This window comes from Mugil cephalus, chromosome 14 (genome assembly GCF_022458985.1).
Source record: "Mugil cephalus isolate CIBA_MC_2020 chromosome 14, CIBA_Mcephalus_1.1, whole genome shotgun sequence".
In the NCBI taxonomy this organism is placed as follows: domain Eukaryota; kingdom Metazoa; phylum Chordata; class Actinopteri; order Mugiliformes; family Mugilidae; genus Mugil; species Mugil cephalus.
This window is the reverse complement of record NC_061783.1, coordinates 10,270,676-10,287,677: the sequence shown is the minus strand read 5'-3', so window position 1 is coordinate 10,287,677 and position 17,002 is coordinate 10,270,676. Positions and strand designations below refer to the sequence as shown.

At 42.9% G+C, this 17,002-nt stretch overlaps 1 protein-coding gene across 2 annotated transcripts in view; it reads left to right on the top strand.

Moving 5' to 3' along the window:
* vps50 (VPS50 EARP/GARPII complex subunit) overlaps positions 1 to 13,577 on the top strand; it is a 106,467-nt gene extending 92,890 nt beyond the window's left edge. For both annotated transcript variants that reach the window (XM_047604942.1, XM_047604941.1), the window contains 5 exons: positions 948 to 1,044; positions 1,696 to 1,854; positions 6,854 to 6,975; positions 11,747 to 11,936; positions 12,037 to 13,577. In XM_047604942.1, coding sequence (XP_047460898.1) covers positions 948 to 1,044; positions 1,696 to 1,854; positions 6,854 to 6,975; positions 11,747 to 11,936; positions 12,037 to 12,156 — 688 coding nt within the window. In that variant the 3' untranslated portion in view covers positions 12,157 to 13,577. The remainder of the gene's footprint in view (positions 1 to 947; positions 1,045 to 1,695; positions 1,855 to 6,853; positions 6,976 to 11,746; positions 11,937 to 12,036) is intronic.
* Positions 13,578 to 17,002: the final 3,425 nt, after the last annotated feature.

Below are 17,002 nucleotides of genomic sequence, written 5' to 3'. Positions count from 1 at the left end.
TTTCCAAGTCAAATCAAATCTAGGTTCTCTTGAACCACATCCTCAACTTTCCTCACTGACCTTTAACTGTAATATCACAGGGCTTGTTTCATTCTTATCAAGCTCCGGACTCAACTGTGAACTTCACCGCTCTCAAACCCGCTCCCTCCGTTTTTACTTAGTGCGCCGCAATAATTCAGAGGCATCGATCGGCGCGAGTCAAGAGGTCTTTATTTAGTCGGTGCTGGATGCCCAGAGGAACGCCGGCATTAGCTCTGTCTGCATTCATTTTCTTTTTCTTTGTTTCCGTCCCGCATTTCTAATTCTGCTTCGGCCTCATTATTTTTCAAGGGTAATTGAAATCCATTCACTGCAAAAAAAAGACCGCCTGATTTGTTAAATGTAAATGACTTATACTTTGCCTGTTTGTTAGGTTAGACTTTAAATGATCATAGGGAGAAATGAGTAGATTTACAGAAAATGCTCACGCGGTTTAAGTTAGCATCGTGAAAGTAAAATATTGGCGCAGAAATCAAACTGTAGATATATAACTATAAAGAAAGTGCAATTAGTTAGTGCTAGTCATCTGTTAACTATGGAAATCGTGCGATTAGTCGCAATTAAACATCACGATTAAATGTTTTGATCTAATAAAAGCCCTACTTCTTTAATGTTTAAGTCTTGTTGGTTCCGTCTTTCATTTGTTCTGGACCAAAGATAAAGATTTACTTGCTTTCTCTAATCACGAGGTTCTCCAATTCAGGTAAACAAAGGGGGGAAAAAATCAAATCAATAGTAAATTAAGTGTTTGGAAAAACTGTCACTCTTGAGTAATATAAAAACAAGGCATGGTAATTGCCTTTTGTTGTGCTTCAGAGACGTTTCTTTTTTTCCCTTTTCGGATGATGTCACCACTGCGACACGTTCACTGCGATGTTTAATGTTTGCGTTTTTGTTTTTGTTGACAGTGTTTTTCTGGCGGAGCAGTTCGAGTCTCTCCAGTCTCACTTGGACACGATGATGCCTGCGGCCAAGAAGCCCTTCCTGCAGCAGTTTTATTCCCAGGTAGTACACAGTGCGTACTTTATTTCTGAACGCTCGCTCGCCTGAATAATTGCCGCAGCTGTTAATCATGTCATCACTGTCGGCTACAGCCACAGCCAGCCCACTGTGACTAAAACAGTCATTATCCTTTACTTTAATCTGATACTAATGACGGTTTTCTCCACGGATGTTATTTAATCTTGCACATTGTTTAAACAGAATTACAGTCAGAGTCTTTCTAAGTTTTTGCGTTTTCCTTTAAACAGATTCATCCTGCATGATAAAATATTCCATCTGCATCCAGCCCTGTGTCTGTAACCTCTGTTCTATCTATTTCTCCCATAAGCAAATAGCTGTTTAAATGCAACCTTGTTGTTCATTCCTCTTCTCAGTCTATGAAGCAGAAAATTGTCTGTCGTTCAAATTCACAAATGCTGTTCTTTACTTTTTGTTCTTCTTCTTTTTTTTTATGCCCACTTGACATTTGAAAGACACAAGCAAATGAATGTCATGTCCTTGGAAATGTTGGTACTGAGCTGTCTGTGACATTATGTTACGACCATCTCAGCCGAGATCTTGACTTCATGGCTGCTGCCTCGTTGCTTGCATAACATTTAAGGACATGTTGAGCATAACATTTTTCACCCCCCACCCCTCTTCCTTCCCACCCAGACGGTGTCTACAGCCAGCGAGCTGCGGAAGCCGATTTATTGGATTGTGGCGGCCAAGGCCATCGACTACGAGCAAATGTTGCTCATGATGGCTGGAGTTAAATGGGACATTAGGGAGATAATGTCACAGCACAACGTATATGTGGACGTCTTGTTGAAGGTAACGTTGCATAATGCGGTGAACTGGAGGTCAGGGTTTATACTGGATGTCGACTCCGATGTTTTGGATCTTAGACCGATGCAAATGAATCACCGGAGCAGAATATTTACTGGTAATGCGGACGTAGTCGGGGTCAGTGGAACAAGTTTTAAGTTTAAATAGTCAACATGTTTGCAAGCTGTTACCTATTTACACATACAGTGGACATCGAGTCACATCTACTTGAAGTGGCCACATAACAAATACTAAATAGAAATACTGGTAGGACTGGGCATTGGTACTAATTTCCTGAATCCGATTTTAAGTTTCAAAACAATGTCAGTAATAATAAAACGTCATTGGTTTCAGAGGTATGTGGTTTTTCCACAGTATCTGCCTATGGAGGGTTTGCATTGACGTCACTGCCGTTTGGGGCCACGCCCCCTGAGTTGCAAAATGTAGCAGTAAATACAGCGAGAATGGGAACAATATGGATTATCAGATATAATTAAAGACAAATAACAAATGGTCCATGAACATGTGGCCAGAAATCAGTTCTCCTGATATTTATATGGACCTGATTTCAATGCCAAGGTATGACCTTTTGGTACCTTTTGGATACAACACAGATCCAATGGCTTTGTACTAGAGTTTCCCGTTATTCCTTTCCTTATTTGGAAAAGTGGATTAGCCTCAGTTTCAGTTAGTTTAAGTTAGTATTATTTCATTTCAGTTATGATGAATGCAGCTAAATAAAAGATGTCAGGACCTTTACTGCTTAGTTACATTAGCCATACTATACAGTAGCGTCTGACCGGACGTTAAAAGGACGACATTGAGTGATCACAGATATTCAGTTTATTGTTTATTGTTGCAGCTGAAATAGTTACTAGGGGTTGTAACTACGCTAAAATAACATTTACAAACTTATCTGACAGCCCTGCAGAATGTAACTTAAGTAATAACTTAAGGTATGACTTCATCCAAAAATGCAGCATAAATTAATATTACCTGACACCAAATGTGAACCACAACACCAGGTTTCGTATCTGCCTCACACGTGGACCGATACAGTTGCGTAGTTTCACGTGATTTTTTGCGCAAAACCAATCCTGAGACCACTTGAAAGAGTTCGATACGAAGACTTTATAAATCAATATCGGATCATTCAAATAAACATCTATTTGAATTGAAAAATCTATTTTTTAAACGACTCGTCAATCAGAGTTTTCTCACTGTTGCTGGGCTCGAAGCAGCAGATGGTTTATCGCACAGAACCACGGCAGACGTCGTCCTTGGAACCTGTTTGGTGAAGGACAGGTGCTTTGAAAAAAATGCTTGGCAGAGTGACTGAATGAACCATCTGTCTCTCAGCGCCCGTCATGAGCCAACTTGAGCCAATCAGTTCAACAAATGATGTGACGTAGTGCTATTGTACGCAGAGGAGGGAACACAACCACCTGCAGTCTGTCTTTAAAGCTCACACGCAGCATGGCTGTTGACATCTAAAGCACATTGTTCCTCATGGGGCGCTGATTGGTCCACACATCTGTGAATCACCCGCAAGAGCATGGTTTGCTTAGTTTCAATGAAGGAAACAATGCGAAGCTACAAACTGATGACTGATCTTTATAGCTGCTGACTCACGTGTGGCACTGCCAGTCCAGACTTAGCAGGCCTCTGCTTTTTTTAGTGCTCCAATTATGTGGCATCAACCAATGATGCGGTGGAGCAGTTTTAAATGGGTGATAACTTAACGACGTGGACAAGTGCTTGAGCAACACTTGCGATTTAACAGCAGTGCAGCTCCCTCACACTCAGCCGTGTTTGTCTGTTTACATTTTTATTTTTTTTTTTTTTTAATGTGGCCGGTTTCAGATTCTAGCGTTAACATGGACCTGAGCTGACCCATGATAGATCAACACGTGATCTATCATGCAGCATGCCATCATATGGAAGTTGTTTAGGTTTTTTTTTTTTTTTTTTTTAAGGTGGCCACACGTCTCCAATTTCTGAGGACAGTCCCAGTTTTGGATTACCTGTCCCCAAAAGTGTCCCTAATTTTAGGTTTATGACTGAGAAAAAAAAAATGTTGCGCGCAGACTACAATTATTACGGTAACTGGTCAACGGCAGTTGTGTCAGAATAAATGAAACCGTGATTGTCCCCGTTTCTTAATCTTGATAAAAAAAAATTTTATCTCTCAGCTGTTAATGTCCCTGGATTTCCACATCAGCAGGCAGTGCCAACACGGGTCCATGCAAACCTGCATTACTACTACTGTGGGATTATTCTACAATATTTACTCCATCCTTAGTCAGTCTACTGCGTTAATTCCTCTCTCAACCAGTAGAATATGTTGTGGATATGTGATCATGCATGAAGTCAAACAAACACTGTGATACCGTGAGAATTTTGAAAAATACTGTGATATGCATTTTTGGTCACAGCGTCCAGCCTCTTCTCTCCATCTTTTCCTAATATAAAGATATTCATTAGTGCGTCTTTAAAGTGTTCAAGGCAAAGCTGAATTGGTCTCTGTCCTGCATGTTTATCGCTAAGTTGCGTTGCCTTCGGCGTGCGCTCCAAAATATAAACTGGAAACACTGCTGCAACGACTCCTCATTAAGATGCTTGCATCACTTCTACTCCTCTAACTCTCCACTTTACGAGGTCGTTTTAAACATTAACGAGTGCTGGATTTTTTATTTTTTTTCCCCTTCCTCTTTTGAGTATTTTGCAGAAACACATCTCCAAACAACCCTAATATTTAGGCTTTCCCCAAACAAATTCTAACCCCGTCCTCTCAGTGTCATGCGATATCCAACGAAAATAGAACGTTGAAAACAGATGCATTCGAGTTGCTTTTATCTCGCCGGTGTTTTCCTCGCTTGTTTACGTGTTGCGTTTGTGAAATCCGTTCCAGGTCATCTTTCTGACATCTGTGTCATTTACATTAGCCGCCTTTATTTTCCTAAAAGTCCAGAACCCGGGGTCCATTCTTCTTCCTCCTGTGTTTAAATTCATGCGGGGGGGACCTTTAATATCAATTATTGGATATAGAGTTGAATATTTTAGAGCATGGGTGAGCCATCGAGAGCCAAATCCAGATCTCTCCTGAAGTTTCAGTTCACCGGTCCCACAAGTATTTCAGGTATTAGAAGTTTTTCCACTGAATGTGTGTCTTTTATGCATGCTGACCACTTATCCTATTATAAATTCTGCATGAGGGGGAGGAAAGGACACACGGAGCTAGTTTCCCTGAGTCAGAAAGGTCCGAAGAGCTCGCTGTGGTGTGAAATGATGAGCAGAGCAGCGCCAGGCCAAGACAAATCCCCATAAATGCATCAGCATGTCTTAGAGGGCTTCTATTTGCTTATGAAAGAAGAACTTTTTTTTTTATTATTTTATCTTCCCTGATGGGCTCATAGATCTTTGTCTGGGCCTGGCTGTTCTGCAGTTAAGCCTAATTTACCTTACGAGCTAAATTGCCCGAGGGGGGAAATGCGTGCCTCAGTGGCCTGGCTTAAACGCCTTACTGTGTCAAAGCGGCCCCGGTGATGGACCGACATGCTGCACATTACAGCTGGCATGTACTTTCCCCATCAGGTGCTAATAGCCTCCCGTATCAACTTGTCAGACACTCATAATGCATATGGATAGTGTTATGTGCACTGACTGAAAAGAGTGCGCCATGTTTTGTTGCACTGCGCACACCGAGGATATTTTATTCATGAGTTCGGGTTAATCACCGGTGTTCGACAATGGCGCTGATTTGCATATAAAGTGGTAAGGAAATGCAGTCAGAATGACTTCATTGAGAAAAAAAAAAGTCCGAACTGTTAAGAGTCTGTATGTGAATGAACGACATTTCTTCTTTGGTGAGAGATTAATGGGAATATACGCCTTAAAATTCAGCCCTTCATTTTTTATATACGACGCAACCTGACATCAGACATGTTTGCATGCACACACTAGGAAACCACGTCAGCTGCATCCATCACATCTATGTACAGTCCTCGCATGCAGCAGTTTGTTTCTCGCAAACAGCGACGTAACGTCGTAATAATTTCATCCATAATTGAACATTTCGGAGTTCAGCGAGTGCGTGGCGCGTGCCTGTGTGAGATTTTATGGCTACGAGCGAGTGTCGCCATCGGAAACTCGACGCTCGCGCTAGAAGCTGTTCGTCTCCGCGCCCCGCAGCCTCCCGTCTTCCTCCGGGATGTTTCCTCCTCATTCTCTGTGTTACAACATTAAACCGGGAACATTTGCTGTAACGGAGCTGGTGTCCCTTTCTTCACCCAACATATGTATGAAAGAGATTAAATTAAGCACATTGAGGGAATTTGATGATCCTGTAAAGAGCTTGCATTCACCTTGAGACGCTGCCAAACCGGATTCAGCAGCCCACAAAAGATTTGTTTTTACGCATAATTTGCTGGATCCATTCTTCCCCCCGCACTCTTCACTGCATCAGGTTCACACGTGTCCGTCAGTCTGGGCTCCGTTTGTCATTAAACTCAGTTAAAAGTTAATGTAACCATGACTGACTGACCCGCGTGTCACTATTTTAGCGTATGTTGTGAAGTCAGCGAGCGAAGCGTGAGAAGAGAAGCGGTTTTTCGCATCACAGTGAAGTTTCACAACACCGTGTTCCTAGCTGGGACAAAACATTCGAAAGCGAGTCAAAAGATATCCATGCATAATTTAGTTTATGGAGGCTTTTATTTTGTTAATTTCTTCCATTCGGTAAGCCGTGACTTGTTTGTCTCCGTTGTTGCGCAGGGACGCGGAATCTCGTATATCACTTTCATTTGTTAACTACTAGCCTTTCCTTAACCCTATATTCCACAGACATGTCTTTGTTATTTACTGGTGTTCGTAGTTATATATCAGCAAATGATGACCGGTGAAATTTCCCACTGAAGACATCCATCTCTTTATTTCTGCTGGGTTTATTGTACTCTAGTGGACCCCCTGGCTGCGCTGACCTCTCCTCTCTCATCCTTCTTCCCAGGAGTTTGAGCAGTTTAACAAGCGGATGGGGGATGTTTCCAGACATGTGCGCATCCCTCTGCCCGTGTCCAACGTCCTGTGGGAGCACTGCATTCGCTTGGCCAATAGGACTCTAGTCGAGGGGTAAGAGAGTCGTAACACACCTATTCAGCACGGAGCTGACATGTGCATTTCATGAATTTTCTCACGTATTATGAGTTATTGCTCATGCTTGTGTAGAAAAACACATTTTTATTGCCCATAATATTTCCCCAAGTGTTTTAGTTTGAGACATCACAGGAGTTCATGGTTATTAAACACGAGCTTCAAAACATCATATATATATATATATATATAAATCCAGCATGACGTGTGCAGCACCACTGAAAGCATTGTTCCAGCTTGGTCATCCATTTTCTATTTAATTAATTCAATGTTGTCCACGAAGTTCTTCTCTGTTGTGTTTCTGGTAGATTTAACGCTCCACAGCCAGCAGAACCAAAAGTCTTCAACCCCAACCAAGTTGGAAACATTGTTCATGTACACTTAGTAAGAGGCTTAACTTTAAAGGGGTTCATTTAGTGTGGTGAGACATTCGTTCAGTACTTGACGGAAAGGCTATTTTCTCTATTACCTGTGTGCTGCTATCTTTAAGATATTGTAGTTGGATACAGTGGCAGCAGGAGTTGAGACAAGTCCCATTTTAGTTCCTGTAAGTTCACCGGAGCATGATTTTGATTTTTTATTCACTGTGGCTCAGTTGAGGGTCTTTGGGGTCTATGGGTTGAGGGGATCATCCCACAGATTCTTGATCAGTATGGGATCTCATCAGTTTGGAGGTCAGGTCAACACCTTGTACAGTTTTTCATGTTTTTTGAGTTGTTCCCACTCGTACATCAAGGAGCGTCATTGCTATGGAGTGCAGGTGCCTGATCTGGTCTAAGTGGGTGGTGCCATGTCTAAGAAACATCCACACAAATGCCAGGTCCAAAGGTTTCCCAAGCAGAACATTGAATTGTGACAAGATGGTCAACGTTACTCACTTCTTCTCAGTGGTTTTAATTTTATGGCTGACCTGTATTCACTTACATGCTATAAACACCCTTGTTATAAAAATCATCCATTTTTACACACTTATCCAAGGTCTGTTTGCGGGAGCAACAGGTTTATTGTGGTATTCCACGATAAACGTCCGTCTCCCAGCCAACACATTGTGTGTCCTCATGGGGAATCCCGAGACGTCCCTAGCTCGGCCGAGATATGTAATCTCTTCTGGGTCTCCCCAGAAGGTCATGTCTTGTAAACCTCTGAGGAGGCATCCTGTCCAGATGTCTGAACCACCTCAAATGTTCCCTTTCAACTCGAGCTCGTCCTCAGCCTACGGAGGAAGTTCCTCTCAGACGCTTGTATCTGCTTCATCATTCCGTTCTGTCACTTACAGAACTTCATTACCATAGGTGAAGGTTGGACCATAGTTCGTCTGGTTGAACGAAGGCTTTGACTCTCAGCTCGGCTCCTTCTTCACAAGGACAGTTCACAGCAGCATCTGCATTACTGCTGCCTTGGCACTCAGCCGCCTTTCCATCTCTCGCCCCATTTTACCATCACTCATGAACGAGATACTTGAACTCCTTCAGCAGAAACTCACCCTCAGATATCTGTTAACTGTGGCATTTAGTCGTCATTACACCTGTTGGGTATCAGTTCTTGCATATACCCATAAATATAACAATAAATGCCATAGATTGCCTGTATAATACAAGCCTCAGTCAGCAGAAGGTTAGGAAGTAGGAAGGAACTAATAAATTATTCAGAATAACTTTGTAACTAAACTAAACACAAGCTGCATCTTCAAAATGTTGTCGTTTCTCGAAGTATTAGTTTTCAGAAATGTCATGTTTATTTATATATATATATATATATATATTTTTTTTTTTTCAATTAAAACAGATCCGTGTTGCTCTCAGGTTATAGACGTAAATAGTGTGACTCAGCTTTTGACGTGTGCAGGTGCCAAACAGCGCGCAGCCTGATGCAATCAGCCTCTAAAAATTCAGATGCGAAGTCTATTCATTTCTCCTTGCGTGCGTCTCTTAGTTTAAACATCCGCCGGTCATAAATTAAAAAACGTCTTTCCGAATTATATTGTCAGGCCCCGTGAAGGACAGAGGAAATTACCTGTTAACTTCCATAAGACTCTGTTGCCAGGTTCCTTTGGAGTCCCCCCCCACCCCCCACCACCAACCCACCCACACACCAACCCACCTTTAAACCACTTTAAATTCCATTCCTCATGCTGGCAACCCTCTGTGCCGGCCACGTCTCTTCCGCCTCACCAGACCCTCATCGGGGGAATCACCTGACACGGGGCCAGTCGTATAAGCTGCAAACCGCTCTCGACACATCCCTTATAATGCATTTCAACACTTTCTATCACGTGTCGCGATAGGTGACGGAGCGGAGTGTCGGCCCCTGGCGCCTCTGCCGTCTCTTCGCTCTGCCGGGTGAATGTGTGAAGAAGGTTTTTAGAGGGGGAAGGTGTGATGAATCCCGCTGATCAGACAGACCGGGTGTGCGGCAACACTGAGTCACGGCGGCCGCACGGTGACTAAGCGAGAAGCCAACATCCGACAATTAGCGGGAGGTTTTATTGAGAATGAGAAAGAAGAGAAAGTGGTGCAGTGTTTTTAAGAAGAATGCTGGATATTAACTGGGAACAAAGACCACGTTTCCCTCCCTATGCATTAGCTGGACGGTTATTGTCATTGCGTGAGAGAAATATTGAAAATGGTAAATGGCCCATTACCACTGTGGCTGCTTCTGCAAACTTGTCACACCCACCCGCCCGCCCGCTTCCCCCGCTCCCTCCACATCCATATACGCACACACCCCTCTGGCACATCACCACAGAGTGGTCACATTTGTTTGCTTGTACGCCGACTCCCTCGGTCTGCTATTCAGGTTCTTTGTCCAACGCCCCCCCCCCCCCCCCTCCCTCCCCAAGAGACTCACACAAAATGGCCCTGTTTGCGTTCTGAGCCGGAGCTCAAACAGCCGATGTCTGGCAGGTCTGACAAGCAAAACAGAACAGAGAGCGAGAGGATGACAGCGAGGGCCGATGAAAGACGGAGAGGAAAGGTGAGGCGGAACATGGAAGCAGAAGAGAGAGAGGAAAGCCGGAGCGGGAGATGGCGAGAGTTTACAGCGAGCCGACCTGTCTGTGTGGCGTGTTAATGGACCGGAGATGTCACACACTCTGACCTGCCAGTGGACAACACATGAAACACACACACACACACACACACACACACACTGAAATACTGAGTACTCTGGCCCACACAGACAGCTGTGGAACCACCTGCTTCACTTGTATAGTAAAAAACATCCAAATACTCACACACACACACACACCGATCAGCCACAACATTAAAACCACTGAGAGGAGAAGTGAATACCATCGACCACCTTGTGACAACACAATATTCTGCTCCTAAACTTTTGGACCTGGACCAGACCAGGCACCCCCACCCCACAGCGCCGATCAACTGTCTGTGGGATGAAACGGAACAAGAATGATCCACAGAGGCCCCTTCCCTCAAACCATAGCACCCAAAGCCCCCCCCCACTAACAACATTCTTTTGCCAGACACCTCAGAAGTCCCATGTCCATTCTCTGATGAGACCTGCACAATATTAGGAAGTAGGTCATAATGTCATGCACCGACATGTACAGGGTGTTGTCTGAGCTCTTTCTCCTTGCGTTCAGTTCTGATGAGGTGATGTTTCCGGGCGATGAGGCCGGCGTTGTTCATTTTCTCAGACAGTGCTGACTTTGCAGTTTTCAATTAACCGAGAGTTGAGCTGCATGCGCACGCAACGAGGGCTGTAAAGCTAATTTCCATCTAGCTTAGGCCACAGACTTATCAGTCACCCACTCGTAACAGAGTCTTTAAATGAACACGCTCACCTAACACATATACTGGGGCATGGCACCAAGACAAAAATACTACCAAGCTGAATAAAACCAATTGTAGCATAAGGTAATTTAGGGATGAAAGCCGGTGCAACTTAGACTTAATTACCCATTACAGTCAACAAGAATACATTGACTAAAATTGTGCATTAGAATAACTCGTCTATGTTTATTCACATTAATAAAATAATACATTTACACTGGTTTATGAGTTACACTGTCTGGTAACCACAGAACACTCGCACATTTTTCTGCTGGGTTTGTGATTGAACTATGATAACCTCCTGTTTGTGCCATTTTTACTCATCAATAAAACATGAAAGTGGTTTTCAACATATTAGAAATTCACAGTGAAACTCATTATTGTGGTATCATGCAGACAAGGAGTTAAAAGTGGCAATTCAATGTTCTAATGGGAAACTTTTGTACCTAGTGGACTTGTTACTTAGACATGTACCACCCACTTGGACCAGACCAGACACCCCCACCCCCATGGCAATGACGCTCCCTGATGGCAGCAGCCATCCCCATGAAAAACAGCACGAAGTGTTGACCTGGCTTCAAGTAAAGTATTTGTGGGATGATCCACAGAGGTCCCTCCTGTCAACCCACAGGACCACAAGACCCCCACTAACAACATTCTCTACCCAGACACCACAGGACACCCTCAGAAGACCCATGTCCATTTTCTAATGAGTCACAACTGTGTTGGAGACCTACACAATATTAGGAAGGGGGTCATAATGTTATGCTTGATCGATGTACATCATTTCAGGCGTAGTATTCAAGGGTGGAAAATGTGCCGTGTGAAATGTAACCCTCAGGCCAACCACGAATGACCAGCTGCTGTGATGACTTTCAAGAATCAAAATGAATATTTGCTTAGAATTTGCGTTGATGCTAATCTTAGTCCCCTCTTGTCCTCCTCTGTGCTATGCTAAGCTATGCTAATGTGAAGAAATGCAGCAATGAGGGCCGGGCCCTGATGCAGCTGGATTTCCAACAATTCCTGATGAAGCTGGAGAAGCTGACCGACCTGCGACCCATCCCCGATAAGGAGTTTGTGGAAACCTACATCAAGGCCTACTACCTGACGGAGAACGACATGGAGCAGTTTATCAAGAACCACAGGGTGAGGCACAGTAGCCGGCCGGTCGACGGGAAGATCGTAGCATGTCCGACGCCTCTGACCGTCTTGTTTTTGTTTTGTTTTCTCTGTTTTTTCCGTCCAGGAGTACTCCATGAAGCAGCTAGCCAACTTGGTGAACGTTTGTCTGGGTTCGCATATAAACAAGAAGGCTCGTCAGAAGCTGCTGGCGGCCATCGATGACATCGACAGACCCAAGAGATAGACTGGTGCGCGGATCAAGTCTGTCAAGCAGCCCACTGAGATGAACACTCCGACGCGGGAACTGAAACGGCTACAGATATACATCGTCCAATGTTTTCTTTTTCGGTTCAGAGTGTAAACGTTGAGATGTGTCCCAGCCTCTGTACTTTAAAATTTAAGGCTCAAATGTTGCTAATTGTCCGTCAGTCTAGTCTCTATCTATCTCGCACTTTGTGACACAAGTACTAAACCTCTGTTTGCCTCTCGAGCATGCTGCAGGTACTCGTAGACGGACCGTGAGGCATGTCCTCGTTTTTTGTTTTTTTTTTGTTTTTCATTTTAACACGCTGCTTTTGAAGTTTTTCTGCCGCGTCTGCTCTGCAACTCACGTCTCATCAGTGACCTTTAGGAGCTGATCTATAGTTTGCTGCTCCACATAAACTGAATACAGACTCTAACAGTGATACGACGCCAGCGGCGCTTGACCATGTGGCTATTTACTGTGTTCCATCTGGCATTTATAGCGCACCGATTTGCTAATTTTGATTCACGTAGCGTTCTTTAGCTTTGCGGAAAAATACAAGGAGATTCTGAATGTGTTCCCCCCATTGGAAAGACATCTGGGATGTTGTCACCTTAATCATTAGGTTATTCCAGCCCGTGTGTTTGCTTGTGTATTAAATCTCTTCAGGGTATTTGTTGACTGGACTCTGCTGATTCTCTGTTTTGTTTATACAGCCCGTGAATAAAATAAATCTAATATAACCATGATTATGGGAGTAATATAAATTGCTGTAGTTAGTGATAATGTAGATTATATCTGCTCCAGCTGCAGTTGTTTGTCTGCCATCTGTCATATCTGATGGAGAGACTCATTTTACCATGCTGGGACGAGTTTCCGAAAGTCTTTGTGAAAGTGCTTATCTTGGAGTTCAGTCTCCGGCCTTCTTCTTCTTCTTCTTTTTTTTTTTTTTTTTTTTTTTTGCTGAGTAGTAAACTTATTTTTATCTGCTTTGTGGGTTTTCCAGTTTAGTTAGTATACTGACTACTACAGCTTTCCTCCAAGGCTTCCCCGTCTCCACTCATCTCCTTTAATTTAACCTGACCAGCCCCGCGCTGAGGTTTGTCACGTTGACTTACTGTCAAAAGATAAGAAAAGAAGAAAAAAAAAACGAAGTTACAGTTTTTGATACAGCTTCTCATGTATTTTTTGTGCAAGAAGAATACTGTAAAAGTGAATGTTTTGAACAATGTCTGTATTTATTTTCTGGCTTCGTGTCTCGTTTGAGTTTTTATATGATAATTGCTGTCATTTATCATCAATATTTAAACTTGTCAGATGACGTTAAGTTTCAAGTGCACTATAGTAGAAATCAGTAATCGGTGTTGGAACTGTAGGTTGAACCAGATTGATTCTAACCCAATAAACACACTAAAAATAGACTCTTGCTGTCTGCTATTCTTGTCCTTCCCCATCATTTTCAACCTTTAAAGTCTCCCTGCCACACTAGTTTTACTTTTCATCGGAATATATGAGCGTTACCTTTGAGCAGCGCCGCTGTCCATCCTAATGATGTTTTACTCAGCCAGGAACAGGACGCTGTCAGACTAATTAATGGTTTCCTGTGTGGTTACGAGCCTTCAGCCTTCCAATACAGGGGGGACTACTGATGAGGTTGAACACACAGATCTATGAGGGACTCGTTAGAGCTTTGATGACTCATTGTTTCCTGTTATACAATAACTATATGTTAGTGATAGTGGATCAGATAAGAAATCCACCGTTTGTCTACTGTTAATGAAATCTGGAGGCTGGAAATGAAGACATACTCTTGTATCTGGGAAAGGAGACTACCAGTCTGAATGAAACTGATCAAGCTAAACCTCCTCTTCCTCATGTCAGCAATGTTCTACATGCATTAGCATATTGATGACTTTGCCGTTTGCAAGCACTCTAGCAGCAGGCCCTTTAAGGCCTGTGATGTACTGGTGTTTTTGTTTTTGTGCTTCCGCAGAGGACAGGGTATATTCAGTATATATACGTCAAACCAACAAGCTGTGGACGTGTTCTGACGCCCTAATATCATAACCAGACTGGAGACTTTCAGCATGTTTTTCTACAGTGGCTGTTTTGTGCAGATCAAATCACAACAGACATCACTTGCCTCCCGTGCATGTACATGTCCGTGGGCGCCCATGACCCACTCGTCTTAAAGCCAGCTGTCCTTTCTTGGTACATTTCTGGAAGGACCGACTAATGCGAAAGTGCAGTTCCTCGGATGACAACTTCAACTCCCCCAAAAAGCTCCATGTCAAAATTATCCAACAAGTAGTTCCGACCAAGCAATCTGATTGGTCAATAAGACATTTAGAACGTGCTCAAATAAGCATTACAGGACGGCTGACTCATCACTAAAAATACTGCTCCGCCAAGTCTGTGGCAACATTGTATCCATCTCCATGGCAACACTGTGACTGTCAGAGCTGGAGCAGGAAACGGCTGAAAAATACAAAAATGGATCGGTTTGTTGTTAATTTCGATTTATTTGGTGGTCTCAGTTTCGATGAATAGTTGGAGGAGGATATAGGCTTTATTTTGTTGTATAATCGCAATATTACCCTCGAGGGTGTGCTTAAACATAATTTGAGCACTTCGGTGATGCTTGCGGACCGCATCACCATCGTGCTCAAATGACATTAAAGCACACCCTCGAGGGTAATATTGCTTGAATAACTAATTCTATAGCAGAAATAGACTGTGTTTACATCTCCGTATAAAAAAGGTTTGGTCACCATAGTTCCCTCAGATTCTGGCAAGATGGCGGCAGTGAAGCGCTACACTTATCGAGCTTCAGGGAACCGATTTGTGACGTCACAGAGGGTTAAACCATCTGTGGGGGATAGTACTCATCGCATACCTGGATCTTTCCATAATACCTGCTGTTTTGAGATCTTTGTTACAGTCTCTCAGATTTTCACGCACTTCCAAGAGATCATCTTCAAGAACTGACGTTGACCTGCTGCCTAACACGTCCCGATTATTCACTTCATTTGGCGGTGGTTTTAATGTTGTGGCTGATCGGCACCCATTCTAAATGCCGGTGCCGTGTGATCACCTCATTACACCAGACAACAAACATTTCAAGAGTGCTGGCTTAGAAGCTACACAAAGAAGAGCAATGACCAAAACGTCCCGGCTATTAATTAGAGGTCCAGTCATTTCTAGTGCACCACACCCTATCACTGTGTCAGTCATGTTTTTATATTTTGTGCAGTACTTAGTGGTGTCCAGCTGGATCGCGCCCATCCTGTGATGTCGCAGCCCAGTTACCCTTTCAGATAAAAGACCACTCTTGTTACCCTGCTGCCAAATTCCACGAGCCAAGCCTGTTGAAATCACTATCAATGACCTGAATGGCCTCTACCCCACCGACCCCCCACCCCACCCCACACTCACACAATATTCATAACTGTCCATACACACTGACCTGAGAACAATCGCTGGCAGAGCCTATTAGTAATGTTTATTTGTGTGGTGATTGATAAGACTTGACAGTGGAGGGCAAAGAGATTCTGATGAGTACATGAAGAGCAGACAATATTTAAATTAAAAGTTACACACAGCTCAGAGGAAGTTACTTTTTCTCAATGGTCATCATCTTTAAAAAAAATCCTCAGGCATTAAAAAATGTCTGATAATCAAAGCAATTTCAAATCTTTGGGACACTGATAAAAAAAGAATGTCCCGAACTCACTGAAGTTAGACATCACCAGTGACCAAAGACTATTTTTAAAATTGCTTGAGTGTCTGGTATACCGTACATTGGGTACTGTCACGGCCTAGCTCTTGTCTGGACAGAGCAGGGGAGAGCACATGCGAGTTGAAATTAAAAAGTTAGTTTACTTTGCAGAACTAAAAAGGTAATTAACGTAAGCACAAACAAAAAACAAATTAAGTGTACGCCTGAGGAGGAGAAAGGTCTGACTGTCTGCCACCACCTTCCGAATCAGATCACAATTACTTTATTGATCCCAGGGGGAAATTACTTTTCGTTACAGCAGCTCCTACTGAAAGCATACCAGTGTTAAAAATAAAGAGCAATGTAGGCGATAAGAATAAGTAAGAGTAAGTAGACAATTATAGTAAGAACACACACGTCAATTTAAAAAAAAAAAAAAAAAAACAATATGTACAAGTGAACCTGTGTTCTGAGTTGTTGCTCTATAATAACACTGAATATGGGGTATTGCACAGTGGGAAATTGTTGCACAGAAATGATTGCACATGGTGAATCCAGAGTCCAATAATCTATACGGAAAATGTACAAGTATATTAAAATAAGGTGAACATGTGTTATTGCACAATATCAGTATAAATATGATTATAAATATGGGCTCTGGCACATGGTGAGTTCAGAGTCCAATAGTATATAAGGAAATATGTACAAGTATATGAACATAAAGTGCCCACTTCACAGTTTGTTTGGGGGCGGAGCTTAGCTGGAGGCAAAAGAGCTCAACCACTGTAGCTTGTAAACGGCAGTTAGCATATTTCGACATACTGAAGTGAAACAATATACTAAGTGAAACAACTGTGGGTAACATAGTAAATGTAACTTCTGCTTGGACACCCCTGAAATATGTACGAAATATGTACGTTGTGTTAGCTCGGGGTTAGCATTAGCATGTATCAAGAATCCTCCAAATAATGAAACTTAACGTGATTTCAGTCGCAATTTAGTCTCACTCATAACATTATCCAGGGGGAAAATGATGATGTATTAGATATTAATCTTACCTGATATCAAATACGCGCTGCAAACTGAGAGTTGCTGATGATTGTCTCAGTCCAATCTTTTCTTTTAATC